Below are 15,845 nucleotides of genomic sequence, written 5' to 3' on the forward strand. Positions count from 1 at the left end.
CCCAGAACATGGATCTGCTCAGTCTGGTGATTTTATCCTCACATCACTGTTGTTCATTAGAGATTGACAATGTTGTTTGCATTACGCTGTTCGGCCACTAGATGCTGCCAAATCTCACACATTGGAGCCTTACTTAACCAATGAAAAAACAGAACGGTTGCAAATAGTATCAAATATTTTATTGCCTTGACATGTAAAAAAAAATATGAAAACACTTGAATGCATAAATCAAAACTCAACAAGTTTTGCAACAAGTTTGGTGTGTACATTCAAAATCTACTGCGATGCAAATTTCAATATTTTTTTAATCTCTCTGGTAAGAAATGACTGTACAATCTTCTCTCTGTATAAACATGATTACGCTCCAGCTGAAAAGGTTCAAAATGTCCCAAAAGGGTCAAAGACAACAACTCACAGTAGAAGGACTGGTTATGCAGTTAAAAAAAAAATGAAATAAAAACAATTCAACTCCTGTACTACACACGCACCAGTGAGGCCAGGTACACCCACACAGACAGCACGTTGTTGGGGTAGGGGTGCACGTACACGGCCAGGGCAAACTCCACGTTGGGGGTCTGAACGTTGTGAACCCCTGTGCTGTGCACGGCGTCGATGATGGGCCGGATCTCCGAGAACGGCAGGTGCAAAGGGAATCCAGAAATCTAGCGATAAAAAAAAAGAAGTAGGAAATAAGGATTAGTTACAATGTAAGAGGTCGAGGATGTGTCCCACTTTGCATATTCGCGCGGACACTATTTTGAAGACTGGAGTGACTTCACATTTGAGAAGTGTGTGAAAATGCAGGCACGAGCCAAAAGGTTGACATCAGTGATGGGACGCTTCCCACCCTCAACAACACCACATTGAGATGTAGCTCAAGTCTAATGTCGGCTCACTATCCAATGTTCTTATGTGCTAGTTGATTAGCTTACTCTTAGCTAGCTAACAGTCTTGAATGTTCAACAATTAGCCAAGAAAGAAATAGGAAAAAGCGGCTATTAAAGACGGAAACACCGTCGCTTCTGCTCAGCACATGACGCCAGACGGCTCCGCCCAGGTCCGTGTGACTGTGCGTAATGCATTGACGTGCACTGATCTAATGGAAGCGTGATCCTGGCAGCTAACCCTGCTGTCCCCCAGGAGGCTCTGCAGCTCGTGGCGGTGGGCCTCGGCCATGTCCCGCCCTCCGCTCTGCTCCAGCTTGGGCAGGAACTGTTTGAGGGCGGTGGTGCAGTAGCGGTTCCAGCGCGTCGAGTGTCGGGGTCGCCACTCCATGATCTTCTCCTTCAGGATCTTCTCGATTCTGGAGAGGGAGAAAAGCCGGAATGGTTTCATGGCTCCAGCTCCGTGAAGGAGACCGCAGTGGATCGTTTGGATTAAAAAAAAACAAAAAACTTCAGTCTGGTCAACCTAGAGGTGCTTGGATTGATTGGAATATTTTGAATTAAATGTATTATTCCATAGGAAAGATTCTGAGATGTTAAACACCTGGTTGTGAGGGCAGAGGCCCCATCGAGCTAATTTCAGATGCCTTCCGTTGCTGCATTTATCAGCTCACTTTTGTTTCCTTACATCACCAGCTACCACGGCCACAGCTGCAAAACGTCAAACAGAGAATCTAGCAGCGCTCAAAACACAGCGAGAATTTTCCCAAACAGCCGGGGTATTTTAAGCTGGTGGGAACAAAAGACTGGCTCAATATGAGCTTTCCACAAATAGCGAGAGGAGTAAGAGGAAGGCATGAGCACTGTATTCCAACAGAGCTCCGTATTGATGCCTTCTGCTGTTTCTGTTGGACGCGAACACCACAGTAAATTGTAGGAATGGCTGCAGGAGCGTCGACTCGCCTGTCCTGGAGCTCTGCCGCAGCTGCTTTGTCCGGGCGCCGATAAACCAGCTGTTCAGGCTGGTGGGGGGGTGGGGGTGACAAGACGGGAGGTGAAGAAAAAGAAAAATGAGACTTAAAAAAAAAACCCAAACGGCTGGAAACCTCGAGGAGCCCTCACCTGAACGCTGGACAGGCCCGGGTGAGAGAAGGAGCGGGAGAAGAAGGGCTTCCAGCAGTTGCTCTTGGTGACGTCGAAGCTCATCCTCATGGGCGACGAGTGTTCCTGGGTGTTGAGCCACACCTGGAGAACAAAGGCGTTTCCGCAAGAAGGACAGAGACAGAGACTGTCAGGCCCGAGGGAACGTGGTTTTGGAGAGACGCGGCCGGGGGGGTCGTCGCTCTCACGTTATCGGCGCTGACCAGCCCGCCGACCGCCTGCAGGGGGCAGAAGGTGTCGTACTGGCCGTAGCGCTGGCCGCTGCTGGGGTTCCAGATCAGGTAGCAGCTCTGCTCGTAGGTCAGGACGTAGGCCGTCGGCCCCTGACGGAAGATTTTTCAAACGTTGAAGTCGGCCGAGAGAAAAACGACTGACACAACGGGATGATTTCACCGACCTCTGGTATGGCGGTGCCAATTATAAGCCACGCCCTCTTCCCCATAAACAGGAAGTAGTTGCACAACAGGACGGCGTGCTCTTCCTCGTCGCCCGCCAGCAGGGTGAGAAATTGCTAAAAAAAATAAATAAAAAAAAGGCAGGGTAGCAGAAACTACGATGGCGATGATGGCAGCGGGTCGTGGCTGAGGAGGGCGGACTCACATCGCAGGTGCTCCACAGGTCGCAGCTGTGGGCGAACAGGACCTCGTCGGGCAGGGAGGGGATGAGCGACACAAACCTGGCAACCTGGGCCTGCGGACAGAGGCTGTCATCAAACAGATGCTCGGAGAAACCAAGTCTCTCTCTCTCTCTCTCTCTCTCTCTCTCTCTCTCTCTCTCTCTCTCTCTCTCTCTCTCTCTCTCTCTCTCTCTCTCTCTCTCTCTCTCTCTCTCTCTCTCTCTCTCTCTCTCTCTCTCTCTCTCTCTCTCTCTCTCTCCCCGACTGACCGAGGACTCCTGCGGGTTGTTTGGCGAGGAGGGCAGCAGCTCTTTGGGCGGGTTCAGAGGTCGGATGTAGCGCGTGATGAAGACCGTCTTCCCGCTCAGGTCGATGACGGTGGTCGTGCACAGCCTGTCCGGGTGCAGGCGGGCGGCTTCCCGCTCGAACTTCTCCGCCGCCTGCAGCAAGTACTCGTCCTCCTCGCTGTCAAACTGCACAGAGGAGGCGTCAGGGTCAAAAGGTCACGGGTAAGGGAGGGCCAGCGGGAGTGATGTTAACTGGTGCTCTGGATTTATGTGGTTACCTTGAGCTCCTTTATCTAGCACATGCGGCAGGTAGAGCAGAAAAACACAAGATGACACAAAAGCTTGATGGTGAATGTGGAAATGTGACGCTGCCAACCGCTGTCCTGACTACTGACAGATGATCAACACGTTGGGAGGGAGTGAAGCGGTGGACGAACAACGCAAAGAGCATCGCGGGGGGGGGGGGAACACAAAGGGATCACGATACACTGACCTCGACCCAAACCCTCAGTCCACTTTTCCAGGAAAATGACAGACTTTTACACTATTTTACTGCTCGTTAACTGAAGAAACTAAAGACGTATGTGAACGCAGGGTGGGAACATCCTGTGCTGAAAGACGTGACTTTCACAGCTATCAAAGTCTTTGAGTGCATTCAGTGCTGCACAATAATTTAGATTACAAAAATCAATCTCATTTTTGATTGTGCAACTACGGTGGCCGACAAGGGCCGATGCAAATTCACAAACACAAACACAAGTCTGAACAAGGTACAAAAACCAGGGCTGTCAAACAATTCATTTTTTTTTTAAATCGCAGAATCTTTATAGTTAACTGCGATTAATCACAGTTTGAATTTTGTGTTTCAAGGCAGTTTTAACCTCGTAATGTAAAGTATTTCTTACCAGAAATCGACCAGAGGGGCCGACTACGGGTCAGTGAAAGAGACAAAGCAAGTGAAAAAAAACCTCTGCATAAACCAGTCACACCTGCAGGGGGCGCTCTTAGCGGAACAGCTCAGTGGAGAGACACACAGGTAGACCGAGGACGGCTCTCCATACCTGCAGCTGTTTTCGCCCACAAAGGCGCATTAGGCGATTGTGTCGCGTTTGGCCCTTGCAGGCCACCGTACGCAACGTCATGGGCACCTTAAAGCCAGAAGACCGACCTTCTCTCTGACCGCCTCCCCCGGCACCAGCTGAGGCTCGATGGTGATGAACAGCGTGATGAAGGCCCCCTCGGTCTGACTGCGCAGGGCGTCGTAGCCGCTGGTGACGCCGTAGCTCCGCTCCTTCCCGTAGCCCAGCAGCACCGCCGGCGTGTTCACCTTGAACGTTCCGTCGATCTGGCGGACAGGACAGGGAGGGAAGAGGGGGGGGGGGGGGGGGAGGTGAGGGAGTGTGTAGGGCGTCGGCTCACATTCTGGAGGCCCGTCGGGTGCGGATCGCGAGGCGAGGCTCACCTTGCTCTGCGAGTAGATGGTGCTGAAGGGGATCTTGACCGAGCCCAGCCAGTGCTTCTCCACCAGGGTCTGCACCGACTTGCCCTTGTCTCTGTCGCTCTGAGGGGTGGGGGGTGGGGGGGTCGCGAATCAACGACACGGCGCAACATCATTGGAACGTGTGAGAGTGAACGGCGCCCCGCCACTCACCACCCCGGTCTGGTAGAGCACCTCGTCGAACAGGCTGATGAAGACCTCGTCTCTGACCGACTGCAGGGCCGCAGCGCTGTAGTCGCCGTTCGGAGCGCTGAGGGGAACCACCACACTGATCGTTAGCTCAGTTAAGTCGGCGTGTCCGGAGTGAGTCGTAAATGTTTGTTTCCCAAACCAAATAACACGGATTTGGCCAGTAATTAGAATTGGGGGAGCTGTCCAGAAGCCTCTACTGAGAATTATGGGGTGGAAAAGGCTGCGCGCTCTCCAAACAGCCAGAGAAGATGTGTTGCGCAACAGCGGACGCTTGGCCGTGTCCAGAAATAGCATCGTCACATCTGCTATGTGCAAAACAGCAGCACACGACCATGGCCGCAACGAGCTGTGAGGTACCCGAGGTAAATAATATATTTTTATATGTATATATATATATATATATATATATATATATATATACATATATATATACATATATATATACATATATATATATATATATATATACATATATATATATATATATATACATATAAACTGTGAAGATTAGACAGCCTTTGTAAATAAGAACGTGTTCTCAAATGCTTGTCTGGTTAAAATTGAGATGAAAAAAAGCTGTATTATTTGTCACATTTGCATGAATTGATCATAAGTTTGTCTGTCTGTCCTTTTCATAATAAATATCTTTATCTGAGAGGGCCAAAAGATGATAAAGATCCAGTCAATAACATTATGTGTCTTATTGACACTATTTATTTTTACTTTAAATTAAATAAGTGCTCAACATTTTTTTTGCTTGGTGGTTTGTACCTCACTAGTTTCATAATCCTAGTTTACGGGCCTGCACACCTGTGTTGAAATGACTGTGCTGCAGTGCGTGGCGCTGCTGCTGCTGGATATGCGTGAACGAGATTGAAGGCACTTGGAGCAGCGGAGCAGCGGAGGTCACCTGAAGGGAAGCTGCAGCTCCTCGTTCCAGCAGGGGTTCGGCCCGTCGGCCGTGGTGGTCTGAAAGACTGAGCGCTGGAAGGAGACCTCCACGAAGGGTCGCACCAGCACCTGCAAGGCACAAACACACACCGAGTGTTGGAGGGCGAACACTACAGAAGGACGTCGGTCAACACGGTGTCTTTTAGCTGCAGGTCCAGAGCTTTAAAGGTACAGGAAATACCTTCAGAATTTTACGTCTGGGTCCATTTTTTTTTTTTTTTTGCTCAACTGTCTTGTTATTGTGTCTTGTACCTGATTGACGAGCCAGTCGCTGCCCTGCAAGGCACTCTGAGAGGACAGCCCTGGTTTACTGAAGTCAAAAAACAAAACAGAACAACAGACCACACAAAGGTGAACGTTCAGTGTTGTGTTCCCATCTTCATCGTTCTTCTTCAACAGTTCCCCTCCCTCGTGGTGCTCACTTGTTCTGCTGCCTTCGGACCGGGATGTCGTAGGCCCGGATGATGTTGACCAGCAGTTTGACGTCCCCGTCGGCCAGGTTCTGCGCCGTCACCTTCTTCCTCTCCTTCCTCTGGGGTTTCAGCGGCCGCTTGGGCTCGGCCAGCTTGAACAGGTTGATTCCCAGGAGCCTGCAGGAGTCGCAGCAGACGGTGGTTACTGCCTGCCGGCCGCCGGCTCCTTTGAGGAGAAGCACTGACGAAACTGTGAGTGAGAGTGTTGGGCAGGATCATCACTACTGACACCATTCAGTCCGTCCAAGAAACAAGATTTAATGTTTTTTTTTTTTTTTTTTTTAAAAACAATAACCATGCAAATCATGGTTATGTGAGAGGCAGTGGGCAGTCTTACCAGTTTGGCCCATTGTACATGGAGGTTATTTAAAATGCTTTCACTCCAAATAACCTCAAAGAGCCGCACGGCATGAACAACTAAGATGTTGCGCAAAATTAAAAAATGACCTCGTCTGATTTTTTTCTATACAAGAAGCAGTGAGCGCCATCATGCAGCATGAAGTCGTTCCAACCCAACTTGAATGAAATATTAGTTGCAAAGGAAGCTGTTTACTAAAGGCAAAAAACTTGGGAGACTAAAAGGAGCCTGTTTTGTAGGAAGAATGTTTTTCCACTCAGGCCGACACTCTGGCTCGAAGGCGTCCGGGGTTTTTTCCACTTCTTTGAATTTAATACAGCAGCATAGTACAAATAAATCTGTCACTCATAATGCTTCGTGGGGAGGGGTGGGGGGGGTCAAACAGAAAACTAAGACATTTGGAACGCAAGTGAGCAAAATGTGTTCCATCTTGAAAGGACTGAATGCTGCGCTACATCGCTACTCAGAGGACTGCAGTTTGTGCACAGGGAGGGAGAGAGAGAGACGGACACAGGCGGGGTCGAGGGAGGAGAGGAGGGTAAAAGCTGTAAAACAACGTACCCTGGACCTGCGCCACTGTTTAATATGCACAGCAGAGGAGTAACAGAAAAATTAAAAACAGGAAAAGATTACAACATGTTCATGCAATAGTTTAGAAAAGCAAAAAAAAAAAAAGTGATTGATGGTTGCCTTTTGAATCCCGCAGGAAAAGAAAGGACCGTTCTTTTCCTGCTGGGTCCAGGTCCAGGTCCAGATCCTCTTCCCCTCATTTGTCAGTGTAACTGTGATTAGCCGTCGACCGACTGATCGATCGACTGCTTAATCAAACCAATTCTTTAGACATGACTGACAGTGCTTGTGTTTCTTTTTAAATAAATAAATACACAAATAGTCTAAAAGTGTTTGGTCAAGAACCAACAGGTTTTTTTCATTCAAATACTAATTTATTATACTACATTTATTTATTTAAGACCGGGAAAGTTTTTAACCATTTTTCTCGGTCACTGATAAAACTTTCATTGGAGATCTGCCATTTTCTGTTTCTGATTTATTCCTGTTATTAAATTAATGATTTTACCAAGTGCCAAAAAACCCTGCTAATGGAATAGTGGCAGGTAGATAGCGGCATTACATATACTCTGACCATCAGCCAACTTGCTCTCTAAATATTTCTTTAAAAAAAAAAAAAAAGTATATATACGCGACAAATGGCAATAAGAGAAAGAGAGAAGAGACTGCAGTCGACAGCCGTGTGCACATATGCTAGCAAAAAGAAAAAAAAAACATGCAAAACACATCAGAAGATGGCAGTTGAGTCTAAGATCCGCTTGGTTAGAGGGGAAGACTTTACCCGATGGTTGGGATCTCCTCCTCCACCACCATGTCCGTCAGGTGGTAGTGATGCTTGGCCAGGAAGAATCTCTGGATGACCGACTCTCGGATCTGAAAGGAGGAAAGAAGCCAGAATTGTTATCAACTGGTGCTGCAGTGACGGCTTTTAAATTCACGCTGGCAACGTCGGGCTTCCGACCTTCTGCAGGTATTTGGCTACTAAGGCTCGGTGGGAATCCAGGTGCTCTTTAGTGTCGAGCGTCTCTCCGTCTTTCAACCGCTTCTCGTATTCCTGAAAACAATTTACAGCCGCAAGACAGCAGAGGCGTCCTTATCGAGGCCCAATCAAATCTAGTTTTGTTTTGCGACAGTCTGTGAGACGTTGCTGGCCGACCTGGAACACCTTCTCCGTGACCTCCCTCTCCACGGCCGGAACGTTCTTGTGATTGCGGAACTCCGCAACTCCGCGGTTCCTCAGCCGCAGCAGGCGGAACCTCCTGGACTTCTCCAGCTCCTCCTCCGTGGCAAAGTTGAACTCCTCCTGCAGCTGCTCCAGGCGGAAATACTCGGGAGCCGTCACCTCTCCGCTGGTGGCCACCTGCCGGGGCACAAAAACCTTCCAGCTGCCGACCGGCACACAACATCCAAACCCTTTTCAAACGGTTGAGACGCTCACCTTCAGAAGCTGCATGATGGAGGTGTTCTTCGGGTCGTTGGGATCCAGTCGGGACTGCGTGGCCCATTCTCGGATTTTCTTCATGTCGTAAAGTCCCGATGCTCCAATGTATGAGACAGCGTCCATATGGCTCAAACCACTGAACACAAACAAAGAGGACTGACTGTTAGATACTGAAAGTAAAGACAGATGAACAGCTGCTGGCAGTTGGTTCCATATACAAGTGACACAATCTTTCACTGCTTTTATAAATCTGTGAGACTCAACAATGGTTCTGACTATTAACAAAACAGTGGCTTGCTTCAGAAAAAGCCCATGAGCAGTATTAATCATGGGATAACTAACCACTCATTAAAGTGACCCACCTGTGCAGGCCAGCAGGATGTTGAGACACCGGGGGGGCGAGCGGCGCGTCGTCCTCTCCGATCCCCCAGGAAACGCAGCACGACAGCTTCCCAGAGGTCAGCAAGGTCTGTCTGTTGCTGCCGTCCGACTCAAACGAGAGCGGGACATCTGCGGACAGACAGACAGACAGACAGACAGACAGAGAGTCAGATGTGTCTCTTAAGCCCTATTTGCACGGGATTAGTATTAGTATTACCTCCCCCCACATCTGTGTTTCTTTGTTTATCACATGATGCCTGTGTTTGGCGAAATATCGTAGGTAATTTGCGGTGGAATTTTTACTTTACAATTGACAGACATGGTGCATTCGCACGGGATCAAGATCACAGACGTCCTCCGTGATTATCACAAATTAGCAGAGGTCCCCAGGTAATACTGATCCCGTGCGAATAGGGCAATCAGCCCTATTTCGCCAAACACAGACGTCCTGTGATAATACTGATCCCGTGCGAATCTGCATCTCAGTGATTGGGGTCTGTTTTTTGTTTTTATTGCGTGCATTTTCTACTTCTTTTCCAGTTGAGAAATGGAGGCTGCGGGGGGGGGAAATTATTAGTGGCAGTTTTGACAGCGTTTTAAGCGCAGAGACCGTCTCGTATCAGTACTGGAAACCCATTCAAAGAAAGAGCAAGCTCTGTTCAATCAAAAGAGAGACATTTGGAAGATAATGAGATGGATGACTTGCATAGCAGCATGTGGTAAGAAACATTGTTCTATCTTTCAAATGGCTTATCCTGACAACAACTTGTCACACACTGGTCAGAAGTCACGTTGCTGCTTTGACATTTTAGTTATAGTTGCCCTGCACGGACGCTTTGCACGTGTGACAAAAGCGGATGTGACGTGCACGGTGTTGACATCATATACCCGGCTCTTAATGTCAGTAAAATAGAGTGAAATACAGAGCGCGCACGCACCAAAACACACATGTATGTGATCCTTCAGGCTATGAACGCATGTTGGTGGTCGTGTGAAGGTGTTTACCGCTGCCGACGCCCTCGTGGTCGAACATGACTCTCTGGTTGCTGCTGAACTCAAACTCCTCCAGAGGGGCGTGGCCTGTCAGGACAGATGGTTCGGGAACAGGCAGGAAGACCTGGGCCAGCAGCGAGTAGGACAGGCTGGTCTCTTCAAACAGCTGAGGGAGAAAGACACACGCGGAGGGGTAGGGAGGGGTTTCCACGGTTTGAGAGGTTGAGACAGACTGGCAGCTCCCCACTGGTTTCCTCACCGCACCTGCAAATTGATGCTCTGGGGACAGTTGACGATCTTGAGGTTGAAGATCTGGCCAAAGTGCACCCTGAAGTCGGAGCCCAGGGCGCGGCTGTTGGTGCGGGACACCTCCTTGTCGTTGTACAGGATCTTGACATAAAGTGAGCGCCTGGCGACGTCGTCCCTGCGAGCGACCTCGGCCCTGACAGACAGACAGACAGACAGACAGACAGACAGACAGAGATGACGGAGGTGAACTTGAAGGCTAAAACTCTCTATGCCCTGTTGCGACGGCTGTCATCACACCTGGGGCAAAGGTCGCTGGCCGTGATGTTGCCGGACGCCGACAGCTCCGGGACCAGGATGGCCTCTCCGGGTTTCCTGCGGATCCTGGACGCCTTCTCTCTCACCCACTGCTCTATGGACTGAAGGTCCGGCTTCTCCGGGGGCTCCGGCTTCGGGGGTCCCACGTCGCCGGCCCCGTCAGGTTCGCTCACGTCCTGGTTGTCTTTGTCTTCTTCCTCTTCTTCTTCCGTGTCACCCTGTGCCTGCCGCTTCTTCTTTTTGCTCTTCTTCTGCTGCTTTGATCTCTGAGTAGGGAGAATACACAGCGTTGGCTCTCGGATGTGGTTGCTCCACGAAGAAGCACGTTTGCTTGGAAAGCTCAGAACACCTGAAACGCTATCCGACCGACTGATATGTGTCCCATACGTACCTTCTTCCTCCTCCACTGCTTCCACTCCTCCAGCTGCTTCTTGTACTCCAGCAGCTTCCTCTGATAATCCTCCTCGTGCTCGACCTCCAACTCCACGACCTCAGCCAGGATTTCCTTCTCGTACTCTCGCTCATCTGAAGCCTGGTCCACATTTTCTCTGAAGCAAAGTTGATTCAAAAAACAAAGAGAAAATAAAATAAATCACACTTGAATAAATGATGAAGAAATATGAACCAAAGAGTCCACATATATACATTATGGAGCATCTGGCTGCTGTGCAAATAATTAAAAAATGAAGTTTTCCTTCTGAAAGCAACGTCTTTACCTTCTGAGGTAGAGCTTGTAGGGCGTGTTGGTGAACTTCTGAAACTCCCTCAGGGCCTTGATGTCTTTCCACACTTTAATCACGTTCTTCAGCAGCGTCCTGTCTTTCTCTTGCTCGCCGTCCCGCAGCTGCCGAGTGTTCCTGCGACAGTTGAACCCAGACAAAAACAAAAAGCAGGGTTAGCATCGTTCCTGCTGAGGGATCCCCGTTGATTCAAGCCAATGATTGCGAGAGGCTCACCTGACTTCCAGACTGTACTCAGACATTCTCTGCTGCGTGGCCTGGGTGAGACTCTGCCTATCCAGAATGTTCTGCATGGCACTTCTCAATCCCTTCAACTGCAAGACGGAAGCCAGACGCACACGATGAAAAGACAATTTCAGCTTTAAGTTGCTGCCCAGTCATTTTGCCAAGCTTCACCTTCAACTGCTGCTGTTTTAACACCACAGGATGTCGGAAACGTCCCGCCTGTGTGCCGAGTCTATATTCACAGACTGTTTACCTTATCAGACAGGTGACCCGTGAGGTTGCTGCGCTGCCTGGTGAGGAACTGATCGTACAGCTGAGCCAGGCGAGCGCCCAGCACGTGTTCCCGACTGAACAGAGGATGATGGGAGAAAATCAGACCGGAGACGTCTACATCAAGCTGGAAGTCCCCCTCGGGGTCTGCTGCAATGTACAGGCTGGCGCACTTGGACATGAGGGCCTGGAAGAGTGAACAACATCATCCATCAAACAAGGTTCTGGAAAATTGTACTCATGATGAAATAAAACCTGTGCCTGCGATGCATTTTGCCTTCCTTAAAGCTTTAATGGATACATGAAGAAAGTTAACAGGATGTATAACAATGCTGGCGATGGGGGGCCGTGGGGGGTGGGGGGTAAATTACAATGAACGCTCTGTTTTCTTGATAATGACAACAGCTCCGTCCCTCAGGTGCGAGGTGGGAGTGGGAGCCTGACCTTCCTGTACACCGTCTGCAGGGTGGGGTCCAGCTCTGCCTCCATGTGGAAGAGTGGGGGTCTGGTGGAAGATTCCTTTATGGGGTTGGGCAGAGCCATGATCCTGCCATCATCCCCAAACCAGCGCTTTCCCTGCACAAAGGGATCAAATAAGAATTTGTCTCTACCCCCTGAATTGGTTTTGCCAGAATGTCGCTGTTCAAAGTCGTCTTTACCTCCTCCGTCTTCAAAAGGCGGTTTTCCACAATGTTCTCGTTGGCCCGGGACATGGGCGGCCTCTCCCCTACATACAGACCCTCATCTTCTGGATAACGAGGCTTCACGTTATCAGCCAGTTTAATGGATGTCGGGACTTGATGGAAAGAGAAAAAAAATATGTTAAAACTTGAATAAAAGCTTTTGAAATCTTGGATGGATTTGGATTTGTGAATAGATTTTTTATGAATTGCGTGTTCTGGGAGTGCAGCTGGAAGCAGTGAGCCTAACGTACCTATTTGTAAACTTGGCGTGAAGAGGAGCTCGCTGGCTTGCTGAGCACGCTGTCTGTACCCAACATATTCCGCTTTCTTCATGTCCAGGAAGTCCCGTCCTGTTTGCTCTATGACAAACAAATCCTCATCGTCCTCATCGTGCACCAGAGGAGACTCTTCATCCTTCGATGGGACAAAGAATCCAAGGTATTTAGAGGGTAAGGGGTCTTATTGACCGGCAGCTCCTTAAAAAACACAGTATCTCTAAAGTTACCTGGTCTTCATTTTCATCCTGATTATCTTCATCATCCTCTGCATCTTCCTGCTCATCGCCGTCTTCTCCTTCGTCTCTGCTCTTCTTGGCTTTTTTCTGAGGCTTTTGTCTCTTCATGACGATCTTCTCGGGTCTGTATTGTGGCTCCGGCTCAAAGTTGAACGTAAAGAAATTGTACGCCTCCTCGGAGCTCGGTGGGCCATTTTCTGCCTGTTAAAAATTGTAAAGAAAACACACACATCCTGTAAATTAACGAAACGTCAAAACTAAGTTATTGTTGAGACACGCTTTGCCCACTGTTACTTGTTTAGCCGGATCGCGTAACTTCCCCCTGGTGCTGAGGGCCGCGGGGACGTCCCGTCTTCCGGGTCTGTCCACTTCAACCTGCTGGGAGCCGAGACCACAACAAAACGACTCTGTCAGCGTCGCGGCTAAAAGGGCGCTACCAGACCACACCTGACTTGGATGCTCACCTCCCGGTCAAACCTGGTGACGGTGTCTCTGTCTCGGAGGCTCTGAAGGCGACTCACGGGCTCCAGAACAGGCTGCTGCTGCTGCCGAAGGCTCTCGGCTCGAGACTGGAACACAAGAGGCCGTGCTTCAGTTCCAATTGCACAGATTACAGACTATACAAAGCAGGGTTTCTTTCTTAATCGTGTTAAAATAAAACAGATGTGGCAAATGACGACGCTGGGTTTACTTTGGCTGCTTTCAGTCTCTCCTCCAAGCGCCGTGTCACGAAGTCATCTAAACGTTGAGAGCCAGAAGCGTGCAGAGATCTCGAGGGGAGACCTTGAAGACAAAGCACAAGGTAAAACAACAATCACACAAGACAGTCAGTGTTATTATGTTACAGACTGTCTCATCCCTAAAATATGGGCTCTGTGACTGGTCTGCGGGCCTGTTTCACTTGGTTGTGGTCATTTTATTAAATTATCTGTCCAATTGAGACAAACCTAAATCCTTTTACAAGATGATTTAATCATGACTGGGAACGTGTTGCTTTCTTTAACCCTCAAACAACAAAAAGCATAAATAGAGAAAAACACAACACTAAATAGGACTGGTACTTACTTCTGAGAGAACCTACTGCCGTTCTTGATAACACGACAGGGTCTGCTGCCCTTTGAGATGATCCTTCATCTGCACTGTGTTGCTGGACGGTGGAGATCTCCTCCACAAGATCATCGTCACAGATCTCCTGAGCTGAGGACCGTTCAAGCACCTAGTACACGAGAGGAAACAAATAAAGCGCCTGCAAAATGCTCACAAGTTGGACATTTTCTAACAAAAATTCCTTTTCTCATTCCTGTCGACTCCTTTGCTTTGTTCGTTTCCTTTATTGCTACAGGGGAGTGTGTGCTAAAACGCTCAGTTATGGAAGTCAGCCGTTTGCTATGTCACAGAGGATGCTGACACATTGCGCCGACAAGCAACAACACCCTGCAGCCAGGTGCTCCCTCTCCCCTCAGGAACCACCTTGTTCTGGTCCCCTTCCAAACATGTGGAAGGTACCAGATACGCTCTCAGGCTCTGAACAGAGGGCTGGACATGCTGTTTTCTGGAGAACCACGAGAATTTAGGGAAAAGCGAGAGTACACGAGTGCAAGAAGAGACTGTACCTTCTTCCTCCGCCTTTCCCTCTGAGCCCTTAGTGTGCGTTTTAAGGTCTCTCCTGGATCTTCATCGCTGCTGTGCTGTTCCTGGTAAAACATGGGGATTTCATTAAGACAAACATTAAGTGCGAAATTTGCAGCTGCAGCCGAGCAAATAAGGGAGGAGAACCTTGCTGTCAGACTGCCAACAGCCAGCACACACAAGGAGGAAAAAGTCTCACACACACACACACACACACACACACACACACACACACACACACACACCACACACACCACACACACACCACACACCACACACACCTCCATTGTAGTTTGTAGTTTCCTTCGACTCACTTTGGTGGACGGAACCAGAGGCTGTGGAGTTCAACACACATACATTATTATCTTAAGGGTACGATCGGTTTTCTTTGTAACGCAATGTTTTAGGACTCGGTAATGAGCCGCCCCCTTGGATCGAGTTGAGTCTTGTCAGGAAGAATTCTTGCTCTTCTACTGTGATGAATTAACTGACTGAAGCTACTACAATTCATTCGCATCTTAAAACAACAACAACAACAACAACAACAACAACAACAACATGCCACATGCCTTTGAAATATGAGCGACTTCAAGTAAAACAACTTTACCACTGTGTCGTCCTCATTTTTACTTTTCGCCAAAGTGTCCCGCAAAGCATGCGGTTTCTTCGCCAGTTTCCCTCGAATGTCACTGAAAGATGAGGGGGAAAGTTATGAAACTGGCAGCAACAGTTTACAACCAGCTAGCTAAGAACTTAGCTAGTTTCGTTGTCTGTCGCGTCGCGTTCAAACCAGCCGCCACCAGATGTAGGCTGCGTGTGTATTCTAGCCTGTGCGGTAAATTGATCGCTCAGTATTGTATTTTAAGCAGTCTCTTGGTTTTTATTTTGAGCAAACATTTTTTAATCCCACATTTAAAAAATGTGGGAAAGAAAAGCACACAGAATACGACAAAACAGCAGCATACTGTTTCCCAAAACGGAAGTAATATGCGCGCACCACACTTCTGGCGGAGGCTACGTTAGCTGCACTGCTAAAAGTCACGTCCCCAAAAGCGAATAACTACCTAATATTTAAATATTATTGGCGTCATTACCGATGGGGAGAAAATAGAACGTATAGTATAGTAACGTTACCTTGTGGAAGCCATGGTGGCCGTAAAATATGAAGGAACACTTTTCAATACGGATAATCCGAGGCGGAAAGAGACCTAACTGTCACTGATGTTTCAAGCTAATGTTGACCAGCAAATTCGCCGTGTCATTATTTCACTACGTAATAAATACATTAATGAGCTCCAAAATTCGTATTTCCAAATGGAGACATGCTCGGTCCATAGCAAACAAGAACCGTTATCGCTGCCTAGTAACGGGATAAACTACTTCTCAACCTACCTTGGCAGGCAGCAGCACGGATA

At 48.6% G+C, this 15,845-nt stretch overlaps 1 protein-coding gene across 5 annotated transcripts; it reads right to left on the bottom strand.

Moving 5' to 3' along the window:
* Nucleotides 1-339: 339 nt before the first annotated feature.
* cc2d2a (coiled-coil and C2 domain containing 2A) lies at nucleotides 340-15,831 on the bottom strand. Of its 5 annotated transcripts, none has more exons than XM_076045435.1 (39): nucleotides 15,565-15,831; nucleotides 15,038-15,119; nucleotides 14,745-14,765; nucleotides 14,415-14,495; nucleotides 13,867-14,017; nucleotides 13,493-13,584; nucleotides 13,266-13,370; nucleotides 13,096-13,179; nucleotides 12,793-13,002; nucleotides 12,539-12,701; nucleotides 12,264-12,400; nucleotides 12,049-12,180; nucleotides 11,588-11,791; nucleotides 11,326-11,423; nucleotides 11,086-11,226; nucleotides 10,761-10,917; nucleotides 10,352-10,635; nucleotides 10,070-10,247; nucleotides 9,818-9,971; nucleotides 8,794-8,941; nucleotides 8,429-8,567; nucleotides 8,147-8,350; nucleotides 7,952-8,044; nucleotides 7,772-7,863; nucleotides 6,012-6,179; nucleotides 5,842-5,899; nucleotides 5,549-5,658; nucleotides 4,600-4,696; nucleotides 4,411-4,509; nucleotides 4,117-4,293; nucleotides 3,227-3,241; nucleotides 2,931-3,134; nucleotides 2,646-2,735; nucleotides 2,443-2,556; nucleotides 2,234-2,368; nucleotides 2,007-2,129; nucleotides 1,848-1,906; nucleotides 1,126-1,303; nucleotides 340-662 (listed from the first exon to the last, which is right to left on the bottom strand). In XM_076045435.1, exons 1-39 carry the CDS (start codon nucleotides 15,576-15,578, stop codon nucleotides 477-479), a joined length of 4,977 nt encoding a protein of 1,658 aa, XP_075901550.1. In that variant the 5' UTR covers nucleotides 15,579-15,831; the 3' UTR covers nucleotides 340-476. The 5 variants fall into 5 exon arrangements, with proteins under 5 accessions (XP_075901550.1, XP_075901548.1, XP_075901547.1 ...); XM_076045433.1 differs by having other exon boundaries at nucleotides 13,096-13,176; nucleotides 14,712-14,765; XM_076045432.1 differs by having other exon boundaries at nucleotides 14,712-14,765.
* Nucleotides 15,832-15,845: the final 14 nt, after the last annotated feature.

This window comes from Nelusetta ayraudi, unplaced genomic scaffold (assembly GCF_046127955.1).
Source record: "Nelusetta ayraudi isolate G7.1 ecotype Tasmania unplaced genomic scaffold, CSIRO-AGI_Nayr_v1 ptg000084l, whole genome shotgun sequence".
Lineage (NCBI taxonomy): Eukaryota > Metazoa > Chordata > Actinopteri > Tetraodontiformes > Monacanthidae > Nelusetta > Nelusetta ayraudi.